At 57.6% G+C, this 26844-nt stretch overlaps 2 protein-coding genes and 1 long non-coding RNA gene across 8 annotated transcripts; 2 read left to right on the top strand and 1 right to left on the bottom strand.

The window, feature by feature from the left end:
• The first annotated feature begins 139 nt into the window (after nucleotides 1-139).
• LOC123604057 lies at nucleotides 140-7780 on the top strand. Its single transcript, XR_006715191.1, has 3 exons — nucleotides 140-370; nucleotides 1470-1598; nucleotides 7692-7780. It is a non-coding gene; the product is annotated as an uncharacterized LOC123604057 (long non-coding RNA).
• On the bottom strand, nucleotides 4979-16866 carry PRCD (photoreceptor disc component). 4 transcript variants are annotated; one of them, XM_045489720.1, is made up of 7 exons: nucleotides 15969-16866; nucleotides 14266-14518; nucleotides 13974-14149; nucleotides 13610-13678; nucleotides 11212-11292; nucleotides 6661-6944; nucleotides 4979-5808 (listed from the first exon to the last, which is right to left on the bottom strand). In XM_045489720.1, exons 3-5 carry the CDS (start codon nucleotides 14045-14047, stop codon nucleotides 11271-11273), a joined length of 165 nt encoding a protein of 54 aa, XP_045345676.1. In that variant the 5' UTR covers nucleotides 14048-14149; nucleotides 14266-14518; nucleotides 15969-16866; the 3' UTR covers nucleotides 4979-5808; nucleotides 6661-6944; nucleotides 11212-11270. The 4 variants fall into 4 exon arrangements, with proteins under 4 accessions (XP_045345676.1, XP_045345677.1, XP_045345675.1 ...); XM_045489721.1 differs by lacking the exon at nucleotides 6661-6944; XM_045489719.1 differs by lacking the exon at nucleotides 6661-6944 and having other exon boundaries at nucleotides 4979-5677; nucleotides 15969-16862.
• Nucleotides 16867-16999: 133 nt separating this feature from the next.
• CYGB (cytoglobin) lies at nucleotides 17000-26844 on the top strand. 3 transcript variants are annotated; one of them, XM_045489716.1, is made up of 4 exons: nucleotides 17000-17568; nucleotides 22373-22604; nucleotides 22924-23061; nucleotides 25499-26844. In XM_045489716.1, the coding sequence occupies exons 1-4, from the start codon at nucleotides 17426-17428 to the stop codon at nucleotides 25571-25573; spliced, it is 588 nt and encodes a 195-aa protein (XP_045345672.1). In that variant the 5' UTR covers nucleotides 17000-17425; the 3' UTR covers nucleotides 25574-26844. The 3 variants fall into 3 exon arrangements, with proteins under 3 accessions (XP_045345672.1, XP_045345674.1, XP_045345673.1); XM_045489718.1 differs by having other exon boundaries at nucleotides 17007-17568; nucleotides 22924-23097; XM_045489717.1 differs by having other exon boundaries at nucleotides 17012-17568; nucleotides 22924-23087.

Genomic DNA, 26844 nt, shown 5'->3' with positions numbered 1-26844 from the left:
CTCACTTAGCAGTAACTTCTGTCATGTGAAATTGACTCTTAAGGGTCTCTGTCTTGCCCTTAAAGGCACTGTTTTGTGTATTACTAAAAGGAAGCGTGGGTTCCCTCCCTGTAAACTAAGTTCCTTTCATTTCAGACTTGGAGAGGGAATTTTGAGGGTAGAAGTTACGAGAAGCTGCTTGTCTGTCGGCAAGCAACCTGCTGCAGGCAAAACATAGTAATCGCGAACACTTCATAGCACCTACTATGTGCCATTCACGACTTTTGGACCCTATGTGTGTCGATTGCTTTAATCTGCACCACGGCCCTGTGAAGTGTGCCGTCACTACCCCCGTTTTCCAGAGGAGGGAATGCAAGCATTGAGAGGCGAGGTAACTTTCCCAAATTCACACAACTAGTAACTGCTGGAGTCAGGGTTTGATCTCAGCCCTGCAGAATCCATGCTTTTAGCACTAAGTTTTACTGAACTGCATGTATCTATAAATCAGTCCTATTACAGGGCTTTGGGGTGTGGGGGGAGGGGAGCAAAGAGGGGTTTTGTGTGTTTGTAGGGGTGGTTAGGGATGGAATCGGCGGGCGGGGCGGGGGGGGGGCACCTGTTCCATGGTTTTGAGCCACTTTAGGGCAGGAGGGGTGAGGAGGGCAGGCTGCAGGGGTTGATGGGTACAAGACTGTGAGGCTCTGGGCTCTGGCAGGGGCGTCTTGAGTCCCAGACCAGTTGCCACCTACTGTGTGGTGCGGAGCCCCTGTGCCATGGTCCACAGTGTAACTTTGACACCGACAAGGCACTTAATGGAAGAGCAGCAGGCTCGCAGCGGGTGGGCTGGCACGGGCGGCTGGGCAGTGGCCAAGAGGACAGAGCAAAACGCAGTGAGCGGGCTGGTGCCGGAGCACATGTCAGGCACGCTGCCCGGGCAGTCCAGAAATCAGTGGGAAAGACAACAAAGGATGCATCAGATTTCTGAACTAGCAGGCAGGGGTTCAGAGCTGTTGAGACCAAAGTGGTAGCGTTGTGATTTCTTCTGCGCTCATTGCTGGTGAGGTCTGGGACGTTAGAGTTTTTAACGTACGGGGGAATTATTATGTAGCTGTCAGTCAAGGCTAGTGTGGCTCTGTATTTACTGACGTGGAAGGAGTCACACAGTCTAGCCGTAAGTGACAGAAGTAGATCACAAGCTGCACAGAGCCAAAGTGCTGGTCCAGGACCTTGGCTCTGAGCACCGGGGTGAAATGCAGTCAGCTGTCCTGCTATGTTCAGGTGGTTAGCTTGCGGAGTCCCATCCACTGATAGGATTTAAAACATGGTGTCTGAAACCCACATGAATAGGAAACAGAGTCTTTGGAATATTGAGGTTAATTTCTTAACCCGGAAAGGAAATCTTTCCCGTCATCAGCCAGAACAGAAGGTGGGCAGGTTTATCCCAAGCAGTGGACTGCTTACACTGTGAACAGTGGCACCACGATTTATAGGAAGTTCGTCTGTGCAGCAGCACCGTTCATCGCCAGCCCACAGCTGTTGTTTCTACATCTTACAAACGGAATAGAGCTACTGGACGACTTTGTGCTCCAGTGGTGGGAAGCTCCTCCCCAGCCCTAAGGGTGAGTCTGCACCAGACCCTTGCGGTAACTCTATTCCTTCTGCCAGGAATTCAGAAATGGGTTTGTGATGCAATTCTGCCAAGATGGGGAAAGTTTTCTTGTTTTGAAAAACAGCAGCCTCTCTTCTGGCTTTGGGACACCGCGAAGATGTGATGCTCGAGGCTGTGGCAGCCATCTTGCATCCGTGAGGCTTGCTGCAAAGCAAGAGGCCAAAATCTGACCCGGCAGAGTGGAAACCAAAAACGTAGAGTCTGCGATGATGAACTGCCGAAATCCCAGTCCTGGAGCCCCCTACCTTCAGACCTTTTGTTCTGATTCAGAGTCACATATTTTTACATTTTACTGAGTTTCTGAATGCGAGAGGCATCTTACAAACAATGGCATGTTAGTTTCAGTGACACGCAGAATGTGCGATTCAAAAAAAAAAAAATCTCCTTACTGTTTCGGCCATCTTTAGTTTGGTGTTCTGTTAGAGTCAAAACCATCCTAAATTATCTGATCGACATGTCCCAAATCTTTTTTTTTTTTTTTTTTTTTTTTTTTTTTAATTATAACTCTCCGAAAGAACGAGTCAGGGCAAAATAAAAGGAGAGGTACCTGGATGGCTCAGTCAGTTAAGCATGTGACTTCAGCTCAGGTCATGATCTCACAGTTCACGAGTTTGAGCCTTGCATCGGGCTCTGTGCTGACAGCTCAGAGCCTGGAGGCTGCTTCGGATTCTGTGTCTCCCTTTCTCTCTGCCCCTCCCCTGCTCAGGCTCTCTGTCTCTCAAAAATAAAGAAAACGTTAAAAAAATAAATAAAGTATACCCTATTTATGGAGAAGAGGCGACCTTGGCATTGCAGTGGGTTCTTTCCTGTGTTTGCCAACAGCAGGCATTTCACTTGCCTGCTTTGAAGAGCTGTTGCCTCTCATAAAATTATGGCTTAATGGGTTCTTAAAAAATAAGGGCGTATGTGAAGAATGTGTAATGTCCTGTTGACCTCTTCTCCTCTTTTCAGGACACGTCTCTCCATTCCCAGAAACCCTGCCTTCTCACGACTGTTGCCCAGCCTTTGCTTATACTGTTTGTTCCCTTTGCCTTGAAATTTCCTTCCCTTCATCCTCTTCTCTGCTGAGCAAATTCCAACTCCTATGTCAATACCCCCTCCGCAAAGTCTCACCTGAGAAGCTGCAACGGTCCCGAGCTCTTTCCTCGGCGTTCTGTCGCAGGCTGGTTTAGCAATGCTCTGCACCCAGACAGGCTTGGAGTCGAGCCCCAGCCCTGCTGCTTCTAGCTGAGTATCCCTGGGCAAATGACCTCCCCCTCTGTCTCAGCCTCTTTTCTTTTTATTATTTTTTTTCCATTTTTATTTTTTACTGTTTATTTTTGAGAGAGTGAGAGAGACAGAGTACGAGCAGGGGAGGGGCAGAAAGAGAGGGAAACACAGAATCCGAAGCAGGTTCCAGGCTCTGAGCTGTCAGCACAGAGCCCGACGCGGGGCTCGAACTCACGAACCGTGAGATCATGACCTGAGCCAAAGTCGGACGCTTCACCAACTGAGCCCCCCCCAGGTGCCTCTCAGCCTCTTTTCTTATCTGGAATTTTAGAACAGTACATGCAAAACACTTCCACGGGCCTGGCACAAGGGAGCACTTTAAATAAACAGAACTCTTTTTTTTTTATATATTTTTTTTCAACGTTTATTTATTTTTGGGACAGAGAGAGACAGAGCATGAACAGGGGAGGGGCAGAGAGAGAGGGAGACACAGAATCGGAAACAGGCTCCAGGCTCCGAGCCATCAGCCCAGAGCCCGACGCGGGGCTCGAACTTACGGACCGCAAGATCGTGACCTGGCTGAAGTCGGACGCTTAACCGACTGCGCCACCCAGGCGCCCCTAAATAAACAGAACTCTTGTGGCGCCTGGGTGGCTCAGTCGGTTAAGCGTCCGATTTTTGATGGTTCGTGAGATCGAGCCCCGCGTCGCGTTCTGTAGTGATGGCTTCGAGCCTGCTTGGGATTCTCTCTCCCTCTCTGCCCCTCCCCTGCTTGCTCACACGCACGCGCTCTCTCTCCAAATAAATAAAAATAAACTTGAAAAAGAAAGAACTCTTGTTATTTGAGCATACTTCTTATGATGCTCACTGTCTCGTGATTATTTGTTTCCACCAGCCTGTGAGCCAGACAAGGATCAGGTCTTCATTGATTTTTTTTTTTTAACTCTTTAAGTCATCTTTATTGAGGTGTAATTTACATACAATCAAACGCATCCATTTAAAATGTACGATTCGATAGTCTAGTGAGTGATACACCCGCATAACCGCCACCCCGGTGACGATTTAGAACCCTGTCATCGCCCTGAAGAGCACCTCTGGTTTTATTTCACAGTCTCCAGATCCAGCCCTGGCCCCAGGCAACCACTGATCTGCTTTCTGTCGCTGCAGATTAGTTCTGCCTGTTCTAGAATCTCCTATAAACGGATTCATACAGGAGGGTGTTCTTTTGTGCCTGGCTCCCCGCGGTGCCCCGGGTTGTGGCCCACAGAGCGGTTCGTTGCCTTTTTATCGCTGACCAGAATTCCGTACAGCCCTCGTTTATTCATTCACCTGTTGATGGATATTTGGGTTGTTTCCACTTTGGAGCCGTTATTAATAACACTGCTGTGAACACCTCTGTACAAACCTTGGTGTGGCCCTGTGTTTTCATTCCTCTTGGATAACTTGCTAGGAAACAGCCAAACTGGTTTCCCAGCCGTGTCTTCTAGGGTAACAGCTGCTCCATACCTTCACCAATGCCTGTTAGGGTCTGTCTTCTTACGCATTCATGTGAGCGTGCACTAGAATCTCAATGTGGTTTTCATTTGCATGTTTTTAAATTTGCATTTAATTTCCTTGATGACTCACGCTACTGTGTATCTTCTTTTATGCGTTTATTGGCCGTATGTATACCTTCTTGTGAAGTGTCTATTAAAACCCTCCCCCTTGGGGCGCCTGGGTGGCACAGTCGGTTAAGCGTCCGACTTCAGCCAGGTCACGATCTCGCGGTCCGTGAGTTCGAGCCCCGCATCAGGCTCTGGGCTGATGGCTCGGAGCCTGGAGCCTGTTTCCGATTCTGTGTCTCCCTCTCTCTCTGCCCCTCCCCCGTTCATGCTCTGTCTCTCTCTGTCCCCAAAATAAATAAACGTTGAAAAAAAAAAATTAAAAAAAAAAACAAACCCTCCCCCTTTCACTGGGCTGTCTTCTTATCGAATTGTAAAACTTCTTTGTATGTTTTGGATACAGGTCCTTTCTCAGATTTCTGCTTGGCAAATAGTGTCTTTCCAAGAATTCGATCAAGTCCAATCTTCCCGTGTTTCTGTGACGGTTAGCGCTTTCTGTATTCTCTCCAGGGGGCTTTTGTTTTCCTCCATCGGATCACCTTCCCCGTGTCTGTCTGGGGATCCCACCGACGTGTGCATATCCTTAGGAACGCCACGCTCTCTTGAGCTCTGATCTCGTCTCCTCACCCGGACAAGACCACTGCGGTCCGCTTGGTTTCCCCTCCCCCTGCCACAGGCAGGGAACAGGCAGATGCTGAGACAGTCCTGGGGTCACCAGCGTGTGTGCTGCCTGTTGTCAAGCGTCTGTTTCTTCTGCTTGGCCCAATTTCCTGATTGTCTGTGGCAGGAATTCATTTCTGCATCCACAGTGCCTGGCACACAGGCGCTCCATAAACGTTTGCCGAGCGGGCGGATCACTGCCAGCATCTCCAAAGACGGTCCATTATAGTCTCTTTTGATCGGGAGAGTCTGGAGGGCCCCCAGAGGTCAAGTGGTCCATCGCCTTCATTTTACCAGACGGTTCTTTCTCTGAGGGTGGTCATGAGTCCTTTACACCCTGGCACCAGCCCACTTGGGTTCGACGCAACACATGCCTAGTAAATGGGGAGACTGAGGTCCGGAGAAGGAAAGGTCATGTGACCAGGCAGTGGCTGAGCGGGCGCGACTGGGCTCCCTCGGCCGGGATCTTTCTGTCGTCCTCACTGGCAGGTCGGGCACTGTCCCCCTTCATCACTGGCACCTACCACAAGGTGTGTATGTTGCAGGCTCCCGGTACGTGCTTGTTAAATAGATGGCCAAGGAACACGTTAAATGATTTCTTTCAATGCATCGTTCAGCCGGCTTCTGCATATGGCAATAAACGCGTGTGGGCGCGCACATGCGCTCACACAGACACACGCCTGGCCATTCCTATCCAGGTTCAAAGGTCATAGTCGGTCAGTAAATCTTTTTTGTTTTCATTTTCTCAGCCACCCTCTAATCTTAAGCCCCACTAGGGGGCATATACCGCACAGAGAGGGTCTGCAGTCCTTAGGTACAAGGACTTGTTTCCAGCTTAAGTCCCACTCCATGACGCCTCCTCCCTGAAGCCCCGCACCCTCCCCCTGTAAAAATAAACAAGGCCTTCCTTCTCAGCCTCCTCCCTCTCCGGCTGGGCCTGGGCCACTGCCACCTTCCTCTCCCACCCCCAGGGCTCTGCCCCCGCCCCACCCCCAGGGGTTGAAGGCAACAACAGAGCTTGAGTGATGACCTCAATGTCTGTCATCCCTGTGAGCAGCCAAGGCTTCCTCCCTGCAGGGGGTGACAGATCCCCCAGGATCTAGCCTTTGGGTGGGGGTGGGGTGGGGTGGGGCAGAGCCTGGTTCAGCCTAGAATGATGCATCAGGAGTAGCCCTGGTAATCCCATCCCCCCCCACTCCCCGTCCACCTGCAATGGCATCCCTGGGGTGGGGCCACAGCTATCATTCCCGGTGCCCTGGTTGTCCTCAAGCCCAGACTCAGTCCTCCGCCCCCCAACACCTTCACGGGCTTTGGCATCACATCGCCCGGGCAGGCGTCCTGGCTTCACTACTAGCTGTGAGTGACCTTGAGCAAGCTCTGTGAACTTCACTTTCCTTATTGGGTGAATGATAACAACGGTTCCTGCCTCATCAATGAGACAATGCATATAAATAAAGCACCTGGCACACTGCCTAGCACATAATAAGTGTTTGAGACACATTAACGTTATTAATAATATTATTAGTATCATTATCATATTACCGTAAACCTTGGCCATTTTCCTTCTTTTCGGGCTCGCAAAGAAGCATTACTTCCCACTGTCGCAAGGCCTTGGGCTTCTTCCTAACAGTGAGGTCCTATAGAGGGTCCCTGGGAACCGCCGGGACCCTGCTCTCGTGCCTGGTGCCTGCCTCAGATCGGGAGCCACGCCCACCTAGTCTTGGGCCAGGGCCTCTTGGGCGCCCTGGCCCAGGACCACCCTGCCCGCATCCACACAACTGCACGTTTGGGATGGGCGAGGTACTCCCCGTGGTCACATCCGCACCCTAAGGTGACACAGGACAGCGGCGGCTGCTATGTCTGCTTCCCTTGCTCCCCCCCCCCCCGCCCCCCCCCCCCCACCTCGTTAGCTCTCTGGTCATGTTCCAGTCTCCAGGAGAGACTGGCAACAACCCTGAGTCTCAGCCACAGAAGCAGCAGACAGCAGCACCTTCCTGCTCCCAGCTGCTGCCCTCGGCCACCCTGCAGCTCAGAGCAGTCTTTTCCCTGTCACTCAGGCTCCAACCAGCAGAGAGATTAGCATACAGACAGAGGACAGAGAAGCATCAGGGCAATCACCTCCTGTCTTCTCTGGGAACAGAGATGCATTCGGAAAGTGGAACCAGTTGGAGGGAGGTGTCCAGGCCAGGACTCCCACTGGAGGCTGGGATGGAGTTCTAGGCCCCCAGAGACAACAGTGATGCTCCCTCGTATGGCCTGACTGGGTGCTGAGAGCTGGGTCTTACCAGGTGCCCCTGTGCTGTGCTCTTTTTCAAATATATGTATATTTTTTTCAAATATATGTATATTTTAATGTTCATGTGTATTTGAGAGAGAGAGACAGAGCATGAGCGGGGGAGGGGCAGAGAGAGAGGGAGACAGAGAATCCGAGGCAGCTCCAGGCTCCGAGCTGTCCGCACAGAGCCCGATGCGGGGCTCCAACCCACGGACTGGACCGTGAGATCATGACCTGAGTCAAAGTTGGCCGCTCAACCCACTCAGCCACTCAGGCACCCCTCCTCTGACTTTTTCAGAATTACCCATCGCCCCACTGCTGTGATCGCAGAGAGATGGACAGGAAGGGCCACGGAGTGAGGAAGGCGGCGAAGGACTAGCTTATTCGGAACCTACTGTGGTTGCGACCTTGCCTGTTCAGTAGGCGACAGGTCACAAACGCTGTCACCCCGGCTCAGATACATTGAACGCCGACTGTGTGTACTAAGCACGCTCTCCGCGTTATCTAATTTAACCCTTACAACAATAGCTTCCCTGTTACCTTCCTCGTATGAGAAACCCCAGGCGGGGCTGTTCAGGAACCCACCCAAGGCCACAGAGGCGGGAAGTGATGGGGGAAGGCGAGATTCAAATCTGGCTCTCTGACTCCAGACTCCCCGCTCTTAGATCCCGCATTGTTATTTCATGGTGGCCAGCGCCCTGGACCAGGGGTGCCTCAGCTCTGTCTCTCTGGTCGCCCTTAATCCCCTCCTTCCTATTATGGTCAGTCTACCGAGCCCCCTCCAAGTGCTTCCCTGACCCCATTCCCAAGCAGCAGCTCTTTCCAAGGAAACGGGGTGGGGAGAAGGACTCGGCCTTTTGGGGACATCTCAGGTCCACCCCTGCAGCGGGAGGGAGATAGTGGGCTGAGGAAGGAGCGCCTCAGGCCCGGGCAGCCTTCTGTAGAGACGCTCTCGGCTGAGGGTGGCAATTTCCTGCAGCAGGAACGCAAATGTGCTGGTTGTGCACAGCGCCCAGGGGTGGGAGAGGCCCCGGGAATAAGAGGCGAGCGTGGGCTGGGTGTGTGGGGAAGGTGTAAACACAATCTGCTCCCACCAGAGCCAGCCTGCTCCGTACGGGAGAGCACCCCCCCCCCACACCCAGCCCACACAGCGCCCCAGCTGCCAGGGTCCCCCGGCAGCCACCGAGGCCGGGCGAGAACACATTCCCCACCCCCAGCACCCCTTCCCCTGGCTTTCCCTCCCCTCTCCTGGGACAGAAGCCTGCAGGAGCCCCCATCCCCTGAGCAGGTTCCTAGAAGACTGCTGCGAAGGGGTGTCGCTTCGTGGATGTGTGTCTGGGCCGCGAGCCAGCCCCTGTCCAGCCAGGGTGACCTTGGCCTGACAATTCCTCAGACTAGTGGAAGGAGACAGGGCAATTTGGAAGTGGCAGGGAGCAGAGGCGAGGCTGCAGTGACAGGAACGTGGCGAGCGAGCGAGCAGAGCACAGGACGAGCTCAAAGGTAGGATGGGGAGCGCAGGCTGGGTCCCCGGAGCAGTGCCCCGCCCCCCGCCGCCCCCCCCCCCCCCCCCCCCCCCCCCCCCCCCCCGCCACCGTGGCCCTCAGCCTGACAGTCCTGTCATCGGGGGAGGTGAGGCCTCGCAGGAAAAAGACAGGCTGATGGGAGCTGAGACAGGTGGTCACGAACTCCTGGGCCCGTGTCAGGTGGGCGGTGGGGCTCTGTCTCCTTCCAGCACAGAGCTCCTTTCCCTGGTGTGACCCTTCCCCTGACTCCGCCCTGCCCTACTTCTAGAGGCTTCCACTGCCAGGTTCCCCGCCTTACCAGCGGCCCCTCCCCCCTGGTTTCAGCGTGGGTCCCCTCTGTCTGCATCATCTCCCCTCTCCTTCCCTCAGAGGTGGAGTCAGGGCCGCAGAGGGATGGCTGTCTAGAGAATTCCCCAGCTGCTGCCTCCAGAAGGCAGGGCCAGGGGCCTGGCCAGGCTGAGACTTCCCTGGTGGGAAATCCAGTGGGGGCTGGATGGGGGGGAGGGGGCACGTGTGGGCGGGCGCAGGGGTGGGGGGGGGTGGCTTTGGAAGATGAATGGTTTCCAGACAGTCGGGAGCAGTTGCCTGCGGGGTCTGCGCCTGGATCTCAGGGAGCAGAAGCGGAAATTTGCTTTTATCTCTGCTCTGGATCGGGCAGGACTGCGAAGAAGAGAGAAATGGGAAGAGCAGCTAGGGGCAAAGGAGGCCACCGGCACTGAGCAGTCAGCAGACAGACACAAACAAGGGTTACGCTCTCCCCCCTTCCCACTTGCCACTGGCCCTTTGGAACACGCGCACGCATGCACACACGCGCATAGAAACCCACACTCGGGGGACAAGCTGAGGGATGCCTGCTCGCAGCTGCAGGCAGACATGTCACAGATCCAACTGGCATTTCTTCCTGATAATCTCAGCTGAGCAGCGAGTGACAGGGGGTGAGCTCTAGGGACCGGGGAGAGGCAAGTGCCACAGGGAAGTGAGCGCCCCCGCGGCAAACTGAGATCACACGGCCTGGGACCACAAGCTTGGGGGGGCTGCCCGAGAACCCCTTCTCTCCCAGAGTGGCTGCCTGGGCCCTGGGGGGTAAGAGCGTGGGCTTAAAGCCTCCATCTGAGGCTGTGGGAGGGGGGGTGTCCCCCAGTTGGGTGTCTCCCCCACCTGGCTAGATGACCCTGGACAAATTCATTCACCTGTGTTTCCTCGTTGCCAAAATGTGGATAATAGCATGCCCGGTCTCCTCAGGTCATTGCAAGGATTAAATTTGTGAACGTGGGGCACCCGGGTGGCTCAGTGGTTAAGCGGCCGACTTCAGCTCGGGTCATGATCTCGCAGTTCATGGGTTCAAGCCCCGCGTCGGGCTCTGTGCTGACAGCCCGGAGCCTGGAGCCTGCTTTGGATTCTGTCTCTCCTTCTCTCTTTGCCCCTCCCCCACTCAGACTCTGTCTCTCTCCCCCTCTCAAAAATAAATAAACATTAAAAAAAAAATTTTTTTTTTTTTAATTTGTGAGTGAGAAACCCTTCCATAGTGAACATGAGCCATCAGCAACCCCTCGGTTCTGGGGCTCCTCATTCCCGACCTATGCCTCCCCGAGCCTGGGCTGCTGGGGTTGCCCCAGAGCTGATCCAGGAGACCCCACCAAGTCCCTCTCTGGACCTCAGAGGAAGGGAGCCCATCTCAGAGCAATAAACATCTCTGCGCCTCCTGCCTGCCCCAGCCAGGCCTTGCCTTGGGAGCCCCACGACCAGGGCCTGGGGTGAGGAGAGGACAGGCAGGTCCAGGGGCAGAAAGGGAGGGGCCTACATTCTCCGTTGCTGCTTTTTCCCATTCTCCTTCTTGCTGCTGCTGCTGCTTCCAAAGCACCCTTTGCGGGGAAGGGGGCAAACCAGGACTTGAACTGGAACAGAAGACCAGGCCAGATGAGCACTTCCTCCCATGCCAAGGCAAGAGCTTGTGTCAATGCAGAATGGATATTCCAGAACACCACCTCTCCCTTACAAGTCCTCTGGCACTACCCTCAGGCCCCCTGCATGACCACCACCTCATCCCCAAGCCTAGAAAATGCAGTCAGGATCACACGTCATTCCCTGAAAACTAACCCTTGCCCCGTGGCCTGGACCACAACGGGCTCAAGGTAGGAGTGGATGGGAGCCCACCCCCCTTATTCTCAACCTCCATCGATGACCACAGAGCTGAAGGTGGCCTGCTCTGCTCCCACACGGCCAGGCCTTGCAGAATCTTCCTTCCTTGTCCCCAGCCCAGCCTTCTACCCTCCAGGGCTCACAGCCCTGCCCTACCTGCCTCTGCCAGCTGACCGCAGTCCCCGGGGCCGAGCTCTGCCTGAAGAGATGAGGGCTTACTTCAGAGGCTCTTTCTCCCTAAACAGAAAAGCACAGTAGTCAGAAGATTGAAGGGCATGGCCTTCCCGTGTTTCTGGACTTCCTCTTCCTCCCAGCCCATGCCTAGCGGTTCACCCCACTACCGAGGGGGTAGGAGTGGCCAGGAAAGCAGCTGGAATTGGAGAGCAGAAATTTCAACCCATGTGCCGCCCAGGCCAGACCTTCAGAGCAGCCACTATAAGCAGGAGGGGTTAGATGTTGGGCCGATTTTTCCAATGAACTGAGTCCTGAGGAGTTAACAGGCAACTACTCCCTTCCGGCCAGACCAGACTGGGCCAGGCCGGGCCAGATGGTCCAGATTCGGCTCTGTTCTCCTGACAGGGGGTCCAGGCCCATTTGCTGCAAGGGACATAGACCTGCCTGAATTCAGGGACCTGTCAATCCCCATCAGCCCCAAATCAGATGGATGACCTTGAGCGAGCAATTTACACGCCAAGTCCCTCAGTTTCCTCCACATTAACGGAGAGATAGAAACACCTGTCTTGGGGCGCCTGGGTGGCTCAGCAGGTTAAGTATCCAACTCTTGATTTTGGCTCAGGTCATCTTCTCACGATTCGTGGCTCAGGTCCCGCTTCGGGCTCTGGGCTGACAGCGCGGACCTGACCTGCTTGGGATTCTCTCTCTCTCTCCCTCTCTTTCTGCCCCTCCCCGGCTTGTGTGTGCTCTCTCTCTCTCAAAATAAATTAATAAATTAAAGAAAGAAAGAAAGAAAGAAAGAAAGAAAGAAAGGACTTGTCTTGCCAACCCTCTGGGACTGTTGAAATTTCCAAGCGAGTTAATACATGAGAGACCTCTGGGGAAGAAAAAAAGCACCAATCAAGTGTCATGTAACAAGAGAACAGCCAGCATTTATTAAGCAGCCGTGCCAAGTGCTTTACGATTATCTTAATTTCAACCTCACAAACCCCTTCTCTTACTAATCCAAGTTTATACGCCAATAAAAAGATCACGTAACTTTCCCGGAGTCTCTCAGTCAGCATGAGTGGAGTCAGGACTTGAACTCTGTGCACCTGCAGACCCAAACTCAACAGGGAGGACCAGTCACGTGAGAGCCTCCTCTGTGTGAGGCCCGGTGTCCGTCATTCTGCAGCCGTCCTCCCGTTTCACCGGTACGAGTACTTGGGCACTATTGTGACCATCTCGGCTAGCCTAGATGTCAAGGAAGGGCATCACAGGAATTCCTGCTTCCGGCACATGCCCAGAGCTTTCCCAGTGGGCCTGCTGACATTCAGAGCCTGGGGGAGTCCCAGCACCAAGGAGGAATTAGGGGCCACGCATGGAGAGAGACTCGTGTTCTCATGGCTCGCCAGTCCCTGCGTGTCTAAGGGGTGCTGCGGGCAGGTCCCACACCCGGAAAGAGACACAGGGGCACGTCAGCAGGCAGGCATGCTGACCGGCACAGCCACCTGAGCCCTGTGGGGAGACTCCTTCCTGCCAAGGGCCCTGGAGCCCAAGGGCATCATGCTCTTTGTTTCACTAGGGGTGAGAGGCGGCTAGTCGACCTTTTGCAGGAAAGAATGTCACTTCACACAGGACTCCCACACTAGCCGGAGGTCCCCAGGCACAAAAGAACATGCAAAACAGTACGTTCTTAATAAAGATTTGTTGCTTTTTCAGTGTTGTTGGTTTGTTTTTTTGTTTTTTTATTTTTTGATGGGCGTAGGAGCCCCTGTCATCAAAGGACACTGGTCACCCAGGGAAGGAAAAACCCAGAAGTTCCCAAAACTTCACCCCTTGTAAAGGCCACATGGTTTCAGCCCAGGGAAGAGTTAACTTTCTGGCCACTGGAGACAGCGTCCTGCCCGCAGGGGCTGCCCAGCCAATGGCACTCAGTGCCGATGATGTCATGCTCTCCCTGCGCCTTCTATTGGGGACCGGACAGCGAATCCCGCTAGAGGTTCAGGCAGAGGAGTCGCTGAGGCTGAGCGGGGGCAGCAGGAGAGGGGGAAGGGAAAGCGAGCAAAGCAACGCAGGGCTGCCTCTGCCCCATCCCTGTCTCCAGTCCCCCTGCGCCTGCCGCTAGAAGGGACCCTGGGGACCAGCCCACACTCGGACAAACAGGCAGAGCAGCTGTGGTCCAGAGGAGAGGCTGGGGGCTCCCAAGGCCAACTGGAGAAAACAGACGTTGAGTCTGCCCACCAGGCACACGGGGAACAGGGTGGCTGGGGCGAGGGGCCAGCATACGGCGTGCCCGCACACACTCGTGGTCCTCCCCAGGCTCGGACAGGGGCAGAGAGAGCGGCAGCTTCTTTAGATGCACCCTCCCTCCTCCACCCCACGTTCTCTGCTGCCTTACCTGCCTGAGGACTGGAGGTCTGTGTCCACGTTGCTGCCCACGACCGCCCCATCGAGTCCGCTGGGCTCTCTGTGGGTGGGAGAAACAGGCGGGAAGGGCTGTGGGCAGTGCCCAGACCCAGACCCCCTCTCCCGCGGGACCCAGCCACGCTGGGCTGTGGCACTGGGGGCTTCGGCCAGAGTCTCTGAAGGGCCGCAAACTCCCCCCTGCTCTGACGGGAAGCCCCTCAGGGACTCCGGGCAAACCCCCCTCCCAGCCTCCCTGGAGGTCCAGGCAGCCTCTGTCTGACTTTGGCTGGGCTCTCGCCCCACCCAGTGGATTCTCCCCACCACCACCCGAGCCCATGGCCCAGTCGGTCTCTCACGGTTGGACCCGGTTGGCGAATCGGCGGCGCCAGAGCATGGCCAAGGTGCTGAGCAGGAAGAGGGTGGTACACATGGCTCAGCCGCCCCATCCCCTCCCAGACGGGGTCTGCAGAAGAAGGCCGAAACGGCCCAAGCGGCTCCCACAAGCACTGCTGGGTCTGTCCCGAGGTTCCTGCTGGTGATGGATTAGGAGGCTCAAGCTGATTAGTGGGGTCAGCAGACCCGACCTTGTGCAGACCGATTAACCTCGCTGGGCCCAGACTGTCCCCGACCGTGGCAGGGCAAATTCACCTGTCTGTTCGGGATGTGGATGGGATGTAGATGTGACTAGGGCCTGGGTCTGGCCCTCAAGCGGCTTCTCGTCTAGACACATGCACCGGCAGGTGAGGTAAATGACCACAATAGAGTGACTTGGGTGAATGAAGGCATCTGCAGGGGGTTGTAAGCGGCAGGGAAAGCTTCAAAGAGCAGCCGGGGGCATCTGAATTTGCAGGTGCTCAAGGAAGGTTGGGCCTCCAGAGGGAAGACTGCCAGCGCTGCAGACCTGAAAGCACAAAGCATATTCCAGCAACCGGAAGTTGACGGGCAGTGGAACCATGAGGTCACGCGGAGGCTTCGGGAGGGGAGGAAGGGAGGAGAATGTTAGATGATGAAGCCAGGAAGACAAGGGAGGCCAGAGAGTGAAGAAGGGCCGGCTACGTGACTCGGTTGTCCCCTCTGGACAATCCTCTCCAGATGTCACTGATGACATACCCTCTTCCGTAAAGACCAAGTTCAAGTGGGCACTCCTGAGATAGGGAGTCGCATCCGGTTAAAAATTATATACCATAGTTCTGTGCAAACACACTCCTGCCCCGTAAACACAGATAAAACTTGTAAAGGATGAGATAAAACCAAACAGAAAGATGATTTCTCCTCCTTCCTTTCCATGTCCCAGTGGAAACTCTTGGGCCGCCACTTGGATGGGAATGGCACTGCTCTGGGTGTCCAATCAGAGGGGTTCAGTGAGGTGGCCCAGGCAGCATGTGGAGCAGACATGCTCTGAACATCCCCCCTCCTCCATCCCTCACCAAGTCCTCCAGAAGAAGGCACTAGATCTTCCTTCCCTCAACTGAGATGGAGGCAGTGTCAGGGGGTCTCCTGCCCAGGATGCCAGGGAGGGACCTCCATCCTGAGCTCCAGGGAGGGCCCAAGCTGGGGCTGCACGTGGGCTCTCTACTTCCAAACGTGATTTTTTTTTTTTTTTTTTTTTTTTAGTTTTTAATGTTTATTTTTGAGAGAAAGAGAAACAGACAGACAGACAGTGAGAGAGCTGGGAAGGGGCAGAGAGAGAGAGGGAGACACAGAATCCAAAGCAGGCTCCAGGCTCTGAGCTGTCAGCACAGAGCCCGACATGGGGCTGGAACTCATGAACAGCGAGAGCCAAAGTCAGCCACCCAGGTGCCCCCAAGATTTTTTTTAACACATTTTTTAAATGCTTATTTATTTTTAAGAGACAGAGAGAGAGACAGAGTGCAAGTGAGGGAGGGGCAGAGAAACAGGGAGACACAGAATCTGAAGCAGGCTCCAGGCTCCGAGCTGTCAGCACAGAGCCCGACGCGGGGCTCGAACCCATGGACTGAGAGATCATGACCTGAGCTGAAGCCCGCCGCTCAACCGACTGAGCCACCCCGGTGCCCCATGATTTTTAAGATACATTACCCAAAGCCTGAGGGGATATATTACCCCATTACATTACCCCATTAAGATACATTACCCAAAGGGCGCCTGGGTGGCGCAGTCAGTTAAGCGTCCGACTTCAGCCAGGTGACGATCTCGCGGTCCGGGAGTTCGAGCCCCGCGTCAGGCTCTGGGCTGATGGCTCAGAGCCTGGAGCCTGTTTCCGATTCTGTGTCTCCCTCTCTCTCTGCCCCTCCCCCGTTCATGCTCTGTCTCTCTCTGTCCCAAAAATAAATAAACGTTGAAAAAAAAATTTTTTTAAAAAGATACATTACCCAAAGGCAAGGTCTTCTGATACTTGCACTGGGACACAAAGTCTTGAGAAGGGCAGAGACTCCAGGCGCTAGGGGAAGGAGGCATCAGGCTTGGTCTGGGAGTCAGAGGGGGGACCTGGCTGTTCCAGGTCCAACAGTTGCCTGTAGGGTGGGGACCCTTTGGCTATCTGAGGCCCAGCCCCCACCTCTGGTCCAGTGGCGCTCACACCTCTCTGAGCAGGGCCGGCAGGAGAAGAATTTGTCCCCTCCACTCCCAGAACCCCTTCCTAATCGGAGCCTCGGTAGCTGGGATGTCTCCAGCGGCCTGGGCCTCCCCAAGATTTCTTGACACCTTTCTCCCAGGACCTCTTTGCCCGGCCGGATGCCTCTTCTTCGGACTTTCCTCCACCAGGGCCGGAATTCTGAGCAGCGCGTGTGGTTTTTTGTTTTTTTGTTTTTTTTTTGTTTTGCCTGCCCGTGTCATTAATAAGCCACCCAGGGACTTTTTTCCGACGCCTTGGACGCCTCGTGCACGTACCGAGGGGGAGGGGGTGCTGGCCGGAAGGAAAGGGGGCCGCAGGCCTCTGGCGCTGAAGTTGGACAGCCGGCCCCCATCCCCGCGGCGGTGGATTCCAATAAGGGATTGGAGCAGGGAGGCGACCCCAGTCCTAAACCCTCCAGGCCCGGGGGTCCGCAGCTCCGGGGGTGGCGCCGACGCCCCCAGCGGCTGGCTCGGGGGAGGCCGGGAGTGAGCGTGGGCTCAGCTGGGATCCCGGCGCCGCCGGAGGGGCTGCGTCCGCCCCCTCGGGCGGGAGGGCTGGCGGCCACGCCGCAAATGCCTGGGAGTGTTTGACTTTGAGTCAGTTCCCCGCCGCGTGAAGGGTGCACACACGCACACGGCCCGACACCGCCCGCAGCGTGAGCGGGGACACCGTGCCCACCACCCCCCCCGCCCACCCCCGTCGACCCGCCCCCCGCACCAGCCTGGGGCGCACTCCTGTGCGGCCCGCGCAGCCCGGCGCCGCGTGACCGCCCCCTCCCCCCGAGGCCCCCCAGCGCTCCCACCACACCTACGCCCCAGCCCCGCCCGGCGGTCAAGGTCCGCGGTGGCCCGGCGGGCGCCAGCCGCGTCGCCCCCACCCCGCCCAGCCTTCACCTTGCCGGAATTGGCTCACCGACGCGGGGTTGGGGGTTTGGAGCGGCTTTATTTTTTTTAACATTTTTCCAGCAGACCACATCCCCGCCCCCCGCTCGCGGTCCCCCGCCCCCCGCACATATACCCTGCACACACACACACACACACACACACACACACACACACCCGGCGCGCACAGACAGACACGCTCCCTCCCTCCGGCGCGCTCTACCCCTCGCTCGCCAGCCCGCCCGCCGCGCACGCAGCCGGCCCCGGCTCCCCGCGCCCGGCGCCCCGCGCCCCGCCGCCGCCGAGCGAAGCCGGGCTGGGCTTGGAGCTGCTCATGGAGAAAGTGCCGGGCGAGATGGAGATTGAGCGCAGGGAGCGGAGCGAGGAGCTGTCCGAGGCGGAGAGGAAGGCGGTGCAGGCTACGTGGGCCCGGCTCTATGCCAACTGCGAGGACGTGGGGGTGGCCATCCTGGTGAGGTAGGTGTCACTCCGGCCCCGGCCGAGCCCGAGTCCGGGGGAGGGCGGGCGGCAGCGGCTCCAGGCAGGGGCGGGTTTGGCCCCGGGTCCGAGCTCCTGAGCTCCTTCGGCGCCACCTCTCCGGCTGAAATTGGGGCCGGGCCTGCCCGGGTGCAGGCAGTGTGGGGCTTCCCCGGGGTGGGCGAAGCCCTGGCTGAGCCCGTCCTGGCTCTGGGCGAGGGGCTAGGAACTAAGAGGCAGACACAGAAGGAGGACGCCTCTGTCCCCCTCCTCTCCCGGGGCCTCAGAACTCCTGGCCATGCCTTCCTCACCAGCGACCCCAGCCACCCAGCCCAGCTGTCACAGGCACACGTTTCACCCACCCTTCGTCGGGGGCTCCCCATTTTAGAGGCAGGAACACTGAGGCTCAGCCTAGAAGGCGGGCAAAGAGGAGCAGACCCCTCTCTCCAGCGCAGCCCCTTTCTGTGTTCAAAACCTCTTGGAAGGACGGAGCCAAGGGCCAGAGAATAGAGGTCAGAAGGAGTAGGTCACAGGGGGGTCCAGTTTTCCCAGCCGGCCCCTTGCTGCCCCTAGGGGCTGGGAGGGCAGGGAGCTCCCAGGTGAGGCACAGGTGAGTAGAGAAGCAAGCAGTCCCTAGGGTAGAGTCCCTGCTGAGCTTGGTGGAGGGAAAGGAAGAAGCTTCAGGAGTCAAGGCTCCACCCTGAAACCACCACTTGGGGAGGAAAGGCCATGTGTCTTGGGCTCAGAGGTTATCCAGGTACCACATGCCCCTGAAGTGACACTTATTTACACATCTCCAGGCCCCGTAGACACATACCGTTCCTCTGTAGTTAATGTCCCCAACCCCCACAAGCTAGTGACTGACTATAGCTGCAGATTGATGCTCTCTTCCCACACGCGCTGGTCCCCGGGGCGGGGGGGGGGGGGCAGACCCGCAACTCACCCTCAACCCCCTGTCAGCAGCAGAGGGAAGCTGCCGGATCTCCAGCAGAGTAGGGCAGTCTTACTATTTGGAGCTAGGGTGAACCCTTGCTTGTGAAAAGGAGACTTGAAATGCACGCCTGTCTCCCAGTCCTGGCCCGGCTTTGGCTCCTGGGCCTCCCCGACGCTCTCTCCCTTCTGCCTCCCCCAGGCCTGGGACCTGCCCAGCTCCATATTGATATGCCCTGATTCCAACTGGGAAACAGATTTTGGAGAAAAAAGAACAAGAAGCACTCTTGAGTGGCCTCTTCTTTGGGGGAGGGTTCTAGAGGAAGGGATATGGGGATGTGGGCAGCTCCGAGGCCCAGAAACACAGGGGGGATGGCGGGGAGACCAAGAGGGGGTTTCAGATCCCGAAGCCCTCAGACATTCGGAGGCGCCGACCTGCACGTGGGAGCACCCACACAAGCACACTGTGGGTCGTGGAGTCACAGATGTGCCAGACTGCATCCCGGGAGGGTGGCTCTTAGCCGTGTATGCTGGCACACGCCAGCCCACCAGGCCTCAGGATGCACCCGGTGAGCGCATGGGTCACCCGGAAGAAAGGAGGTGGAGTCCACGGGACCCTGGAGATTTTCTGTCCAGATACCTTGCCCTTTGCCAGGGAGGACGTGGAGGGGACGTGTCCAAGATCCAGCTCCTGGGGTACCGCCCAACTTCCCCAGGAATGGGGGGGGGGCCGGGTGGTGCAGAAGAGGGAACTGACCACTAAGGCCAGGGCTGTTTCTGGAGAGGCTGATGTCTTGGCAAGATTTCCTTTCTCTCTGTGCCCCTGCAGTTCCCCATTCCCGACTCTTAGGGAGGCTGGGTTTGGGCTGGGGGAGGGGGGCATTTACCAATGTACTCAGTGCTCGGTGAGAGGCCCACAATTAATCTGAGAAGGCCCGAGATAGCAGTTAGGTCTCGCCTGCTGGTCAGCCCAGGCCACACTTCACCTGACCCCACCTCTGTGCTGACTGGAGCCCAGCTCCTCCCTGCCAGCCTCCCTCCTCCAAGCCACACCAACCTTCCTCTCCTGGGTCTCTTCCTGCTCTCTGCCCCATGACCTGCCAGTTGGGGGAGGGCTGGGTTAAAGGGGCTATAAGGGATAAGCTTCTCAGGTGTCCCAAAGGCCCCTCCCCAGTTTGTCACGCCCCCCTCCCCAACTTTACTCACATCCACTGGGACGGGCCCCAGTGAGAGCCTGAGAAACTGGTCTGACCCATCACTCTCAGGTTCTCCCTCCCCACTGGGCTAAGGCCAGCCGCACCCCCACGTCCTCCCCCCTCCCCCTGCCCCAGGAGTGAGCAGCCACGAAGCAGTGGAGTGGCGGTGGCCGGTGGCCGTGGAGAAGCAGTCTTGGAGTCTGAGCCAGACCCCGCACCTGCAGTGCGACCGCCCAAGCTCTAGAAAGTCTCCCCTCCCAGCTCTAGAAAGGCTCCCCTCCCGGTTGTAACTCTGCCGCCTTCCCCCTCGCACTCAGACAAGCCTATTTCAGGCTCTACTGGAAACCCAGATGCCTCTGGGAGCTGAGAAACTCCCCAAGGCTGACTGGGAGGGTCGAGAGTACACGTGGAAGGGTGGAGGGGACGGGGAGAGAAGCCCGGATGAAGGAACAGAGCACACGACCCCTAGACTCCCCTGGTCCAGCGCAGCCGCTCCCTGGGACTGTCACTTCTCAGGGGCCACAACCTGGCCCTGGGTGTTGAGGCAGGAGACCCATTGGGTTCCAGGCCACCATCTCCCTGGCACAGCCACCTCCCCGAAGGCAGGGTGGGGAAGCCGTCGAGGCAGGGACCGTCTGGGTTCCTTCCTGGCCCTGCTACCCACTTTGCTGGGCAATCTTGGGCACGGATTCCTAAAACAGAATGTGGTGATAAAGGCAGTGGCAACCTCAGGAGCGTTTTGCAGGATTAATGAGACAATCTGTAAGTGTTCAGTGAGTATTCCCTGCTATTTCCTCCTCGGTGAAATGGATACAATGACTGCTTGGTCGAGGCAATTAAATGAAATAACAGGCTGGGGCGTTTTGCATATTGTTACACGCGCCGGGCGAACCGCGATCATTATTTTTATTGCGATGTGAGACGCCCGAAGTCTAAGATACTCATTTAAGTCCAGATTGGGCTGTTTACGTTTGTCCTTCATTACAGGGCCTCTCCAGAAAAATCCAGTGTATTTTCAGCCTCATTGCCTCATTTGGCCCCCACCAGAATATCTGTGAAGTACCGAGCCAGAGGATCTCCTCTCTCGCGTTTGCGGACAGGAGGTTGTGAAGTAGTTTGCCCAAGGTCACCCTGGGTCTCCACATGGACTGTGTCCCCGTCACTTCCCCCGCCAGCAGCCGCTTTGTCGCCGGGAGGGATGGCCTGGGCCAGATGCCTTACTTTCTGCATCTGTTCTGGGCTCTTCGGCCAAAGGGCTGATTTGGCAAATTATCGGCTTTCTCTGATCGCAAAGGGGGGAGATACCCCAGGGGTGTGAAACAACCTGACAAAACAGGCCCAAGACATTCCATCCCGTTGTGGGAAGTTCCGATGGAGCCTGTGTGTGACCTCCCACCACAGTCAGCTCTCCAGTATCATCCTGCAGGCCACAGGGCCCTGGGCCCTGAGGTGATGGGTCAGAGGGTGTGTGAGAGCCAGGCTCTGCCGTTGGGTTGTGGGACCCAATCCAACAGGCAGAAGGGAAAGAGTCCATAAAAGGTGTCAGGGAACCCCTAATGGCCTTGAGGGGAAAGTATTAGCCCCCGGGCACAGCCTGGGCACTCTGGGAAGGCAAGTCTGACCAGAGGAAAAGTAAGGAAGACATTCCACTGTGTGGACAGAAAGGCTGGCACGCTCGAGGAATGTTTTACCAGCAGTACGTGGGCTGGAGGAAGATGGCTTGAGTTGGGACAGTTTCATCCCAAATTAAAGGACCGGAATCCCGGATTAAGGACGTTGACTCTGGCTGGTAGACAACGGGGAGCCGGTGAATGTTTTTGAGCAGGAGAGTGACCTAATGAAAGTGATGTTTGACCTAATGAAGTGTATTAGACAATTTCAGATAAGCTGGGGAGGGGAGGAGAGAGCTAGAAAGACCTGGGGTCTGCCCCCGAGACGTGTGCAGGCTTTTCGGAGAGTTGTGAAGTGGTTACAGAACCACGCGAGGTGGGTAAGGTGAGTCAATAGCTTTAATTAAATCACCCAATCAATATGTTCTGCAGGCCGAGGAGGGAAGCAGGTAGTGAAGAGGGAACAGACGGAGCTGGCGGGAGGACTGGGTCTCATTGCTTCTCTCCGTTGACCGCGTGACCTGAGCTGAGTCACTTGGGCTGTACTTTGTTCACAGAGAGAGCCCTACCTTTATCGTGATGAAGGCTGGCATTTACTGTGCTGAGGGCTCCCCACGCGGTCTCTCCGCGCAGCCTCATAACAAGCTAGGAGCAACGATGCCCATCGCACGGATGAGGAAACTGAGACCCAGAAAAGTGAAGTCACCTGCCCCGGGTCGCACTGGCCCGAGATCCCAGAACTAGAGCTCCTAGTGTCCCTGCTGTGACTGGAGCAGGCGTCGAAGGGCGCGTAGGTTCTAGGAAGGAGGCCAGAGCAAGGAAGGCAGAGGCCTGAGAGACAGAGCCGATGGTCAGTGCAAGTCTGGCCGACAGAAATGGCCAGGACCTAGGTGGGGGGCTGCATGTAAGCCTGCCCGGCCAGACGGAGGGCCTGTGTCCGAGAGACAGCACCCGTGGTGGCGAAACAATGACTGGTCCTGCCTCTCCTACCCCGCACCCCCTGTATCCTGGCCACCTCGGGGCGGCGCCGGGCTGCCCCTCCTTCAGCGATCACCCACCTCCTGCCAGGTTCTTCGTGAACTTCCCGTCCGCCAAGCAGTACTTCAGCCAGTTCAAGCACATGACCGAGCCCCTGGAAATGGAGCGGAGCCCCCAGCTGCGGAAACACGCCTGCCGGGTCATGGGGGCCCTCAACACTGTCGTGGAGAACCTACATGACCCCGAGAAGGTATCCTCTGTGCTCGCCCTGGTGGGCAAAGCCCACGCCCTCAAGCATAAGGTGGAGCCCGTGTACTTCAAGGTACGTGGCTGGGTGGGTGCGGCCACTCTAACCACCCACCTTGCTTTGCTCTGGGAACGCTCGGGGAGGGGGCAGCAGAGGTGACCACTGGGCAGCCCAGCTTCTTCCCCTGGGGTGGCTGTGACAGCGAGGGGCAGCAGGATTGGAGGGCAGCCGGGGCTGGGTCTCGAAGGTGTCTGGTCCCCAAAGCTGCCAGGCTGCTGTGTCGGGAGTAATGTCCTCGGCCAGACGCTGGGTAGTAGGGGTGCTGCGGGCCCTGGGAAGCTTCGGGGAGCAAGACGCCCAGGCATCTACTTCCCGCTCCTCCCTCTGCCCCCAGATCCTCTCCGGGGTAATTCTGGAAGTGATCGCCGAGGAATTTGCCAATGACTTCCCACCAGAGACGCAGAGAGCCTGGGCCAAGCTGCGTGGCCTCATCTACAGCCATGTGACTGCTGCCTACAAGGAAGTGGGCTGGGTACAGCAGGTCCCCAACGCCACCACGTGAGGAGGGGTGAGGGTGGGCTGGGCAGCCTCCCTGCTGTGTCCTCCCCTGCCCCCTGACCTCCCATCTCTCCTGGGGCACTGGAGCTGACTGCTGGGGCGGGAACCCTTCCGAGAGGCTGGGTCTGGGGTCCGGCACACTTAAGCGCAGGCACGATGGGAAAGGCACGGGCCGGCTTGAGCCCAGGGCGCCTGCTCGAGGCTACTCAGAGCAGTGAGCCTCGGACAAGTCTTCCTCCAGGAGAGCCATCCCACTGCCTAGAACCAGAGAGCACCCAGAGGGCCCAACACCAATGCGGCCCAAGGCAGAGAGAGAGGGTCTAGCAGCAGCTAGAGGTTCCTAGCAGGAAGGCTGGCTCATCGAGCCCAGAGGCAGCCCAGGCCAGCCCCTGCAACTTCCTCCCTAGGTACCAACCACGTGGGGGCTGTTTTTCATCTAAGGCTGACCAGTGCTCCCCGCTGCCTCTGCCTCAACGGGGCTGGAGCCAGAGAATCACAAGGACGTGTGCACACACGTGCACGTGCCCAGGCCCACGAGGGTCCTGCGTGGGTATCACCACCACGCACACCATGGAGCGGGCGGGGGGGGGGGGGGGGTGTTTACTTCTAGGCTGGCCCTGGAGGCTGGGTTCCCAGTTCTGGGGATGGGCTCGAGGAGGGTGGCCAGCCTCAGTGACTCCAGCCGAGTCAGAGCACGAGGGGAGGGCTGGCCCCTAGACATGGTGGCTGGGAACACTCCGGCCTGCCTGGGCCCCCAAGGGGCAAGGCGGCTCTGGGAGCTCCACGGAGGGGCGGAGGAGGCAGAGCTCGAGTAGGGAAGAGGGAGAGGAGCGTGGGCGGGAATGGGAAGCAGGGGTCAGCCAGCAGCTCAGGACACGCGTTGTAGAGAAACATTCCCAGCAGTTTCCCATAGAAAAGGCGCGTCTCCTCCCCAGGCTCCAAGCTGGCCCACGGAACCTCCTAGACCTCCTGCTCGCAGGCCTCCGGGCCCAACTCTGGGGGAGGTCCCTGGAGGGCAACCTTGGGAGGCCAGGCCTCCTGACTTTCCTGCCGCTGACCACACTGGCCCCAGCGTGCTCCTGCTCCCTTCCCCCCACATCGGCACCACCCGGGGAGGGAGGGGAGCTCGGGGAGCTCGGGAACTTCTGGCTACAGCCAGGCAGCAACTCCAGATGTGCACAGCTGGGCCCTGGGGATCTGCCCCAGATCCCCAGGGTGGACGGGAAGCAGGCAAGAGACCTTTACCTGCCAGAGGGGGTGCTGGCAGAGCCTAGAGAGCTGCCGGAAGCAGACAGAGGGGCCAGGGAGGGTCAGTTGGGGGGAAGGGGGTTGCCCTCCCACGCCTCTCCCCAGCCTGGCTTCTTCGCTGCTGCCGGAGATGAGTTTGTTTACAGCCAGGAGACAAGACTTCCTGCTTCTAGAGAAAAGGGCTTTTTTTTACAGGGGCCTAGAGGGACCGGAGGGGGAGAAGGAGAGAGCGCTGGCCAGTGCACGCCCCAGTGAATCAGAAACACATGGACAGCGTTTCCCGACACGAAGCCCTGTCCCCTCCCCTCTCTTGCCCCAGCTGGACCCCTGGGACTTCCATCTCGCCAAACCCCAAACACGAAGAAACCAGCAGAATCTCAGCCTGCCCATTGCTGCTCCTCGCAGAGTGAGCCGCGAAGGGCCACGGGGGCCCCGCCCCCATCCAGACTTGGGCATCTCGAATTGAGGTCACTCCCCACCCCCACCCCCGCCAGACATGGAGGGGATTGTCCCCTCGTCCCTTGGCACACTCTCCCCGCCCCCACCCGGGTCTCCTGAGGGCGGGGGTGTGGGCCCCCAGAAGGCATGTCTCCCTGGGCCCGGGGCCTACACACCCAACCTGCTGCTAAGGTTCAAATGGGTTGAGACAGTGGGAGGCAGTTACACGGCAGGGTCTTGGCAGGGTTTCCGTCCAGTTTCTCTCATCAGGGAAGCGGTGGGGGGCCAGCACAGGGGCTTTACGGGCAGAGAATGCCTTTGTGCGGCAGGAAGGGTACCCAGCCGGGTCAACCGGAGTGAAGGCACGGGGGTCTCAGAATTCATAGAAAAAGCGCTGATGTTGGAAGGGTTCTTTGCAGTGTGTGAAACACGTTCACACAGTTGATGTTACTTCAGATGTGATTCGCACGGTGGAGAGAAAGATCTGGGGGCCGGGGGCGGGTGGGGGCGGGACCTGACTTGTCTGAGGCCACACAGCAGGTTCCTCGCAGAACTGGGGTCTAGTGGGCTGCCTCCAAGCTGCAGTGTGATGGGTCTCTTGGAAGATACTGTCCTGCCTTGCCATCCCCTGATCCCTCCCCGCTGCCCCCCTCCCGGCGTCCCCTGGTCCCACTGCATGCCCCTCCCCCCATAACCTCTCACTTCATCTGCTATCTCATCCACAGCCCTCCGGCCACGCTGCCCTCTTCGGGGCCATAGGACCCCCCCTCTCTCCTCCCCCCTCCCAGGCAGCACCCTGAGCCGAAGGCCGAGTTCTGAAGACCCTCCTTGGGTGCCAAGGAAGCTGGAGGAATCCCTGACTCGTCTTCCCAGAAAGAGGCAGCCTCTGCTGTGGCCACGGTCCCCACCGGAGCCGCCAGGAGGTGGCGCTGGCTGCCTGGATGCTGACCCCAGCTCAGTGGCCTGTGGGGACGGGGTACCCTTCCTCCTCGAAGAGTTGGGCCCACCCTTCTTAGCTTTTCTACTCTCTGTCAGAGACCCAGCTGAGCAGCTGGCAGGAGTCCGGGGCAGGTCCGAGTCTCTCCGGAAATAAACCAGCCCCGTTTCTGTCCGCCCGGCCAGCATGCAGGTCCCGTGTCACCTATGTAGAGCATCACGCACACACATCTACCATATATACAGATATATTCTATATACGATCTATATATATAAAAAAAAAAATATATATATATATATATACATACATATCTATACTGTGTATCTGCGGGGCCCAGGGGCCCAGAGGCACTTGGGAAGCTTGGGTTCTGCCCATCTGCGTGTGGGGCAGGGAGGGGTCCTTGTCATGCTTCTGGGCAGAGGACAGAGTGTTGTGGCAGAGATGGGGGGTCCCGTGTCGGAGAGAATCTAGGCCTGTGGGCACGGTTGGGGTGACCCGAGGGCCTGGGTGGGCAGGGTTGGGGTGACCCAGCTTTGCCAGCCAAGTTCAGCCCATTCTCTGACCAGCTCCCCACATTCCTGCTTTCCACTTCTAGGTTAAAAAGATTTGGCTTCCCCCCTGCCCCCCCCCCAAAAGGATGTGGCTCCCTGACTTGCTCCAGCCCATATGGGCAAGGGCCAGCAGAGGGGCCAGCGTGTGGGACAGGATGCCTGCCCTGGGGGAGGGGCCGTGGTAAAGAAGCCTCGAATGCCAGCCCCATCTGCCTTTGCTGCTTAGGATCCCAGCAGAAGCAGGGGCTCTATGCTACTGTCAGAGATGACAGGCCAGATGTCCCCATCCCGGGGCTCTGCGGGCCTCGGGCCTCGGGCCTTCCCTCCCCACCTCCCCCCACCCTGGCTGCTGACTGGCAGTTGGTCCTGCCCACCCATCTGGGTCAGAGATGCGGGGGGACCCCCCCCCCCATGTGTGTCCCTTGGTCGTGTACCATCCTCAAGGGTGTCTGGCTGCTGTGGCTGCTGTGCCTGTGTCCCCTCCCGTCCCTCCTCCTGCAGCCATGCGTCAACTGCCTGCCCTTTTGTAGTTTCTGATGTTTGTAACCAGTCCCAGCCGTGTCATTAAACAGACTCGCTCTTC

This window comes from Leopardus geoffroyi, chromosome E1 (assembly GCF_018350155.1).
Source record: "Leopardus geoffroyi isolate Oge1 chromosome E1, O.geoffroyi_Oge1_pat1.0, whole genome shotgun sequence".
Taxonomy (NCBI): domain Eukaryota; kingdom Metazoa; phylum Chordata; class Mammalia; order Carnivora; family Felidae; genus Leopardus; species Leopardus geoffroyi.
Note: the sequence above shows the minus strand (reverse complement) of the source record. Positions and strands in the feature narration are given on the sequence as shown.

Coding starts and splice junctions, on each gene's coding strand:
- PRCD (XM_045489720.1), bottom strand. CDS start 14,047: ATGTGTACCACCCTCTTCCTGCTCAGCACCTTGGCCATGCTCTGGCGC. Junction 13,679..13,973: donor TTCGCCAACCGGGTCCAACC/GTGAGAGACCGA, acceptor TCCCACCCACAG/AGAGCCCAGCGGACTCGATG. Junction 11,293..13,609: donor GACCTCCAGTCCTCAGGCAG/GTAAGGCAGCAG, acceptor TTTTCTGTTTAG/GGAGAAAGAGCCTCTGAAGT.
- CYGB (XM_045489716.1), top strand. CDS start 17,426: ATGGAGAAAGTGCCGGGCGAGATGGAGATTGAGCGCAGGGAGCGGAGC. Junction 22,605..22,923: donor TGGAGCCCGTGTACTTCAAG/GTACGTGGCTGG, acceptor CTCTGCCCCCAG/ATCCTCTCCGGGGTAATTCT. Junction 23,062..25,498: donor CCTACAAGGAAGTGGGCTGG/GTACAGCAGGTC, acceptor TCTCATCCACAG/CCCTCCGGCCACGCTGCCCT.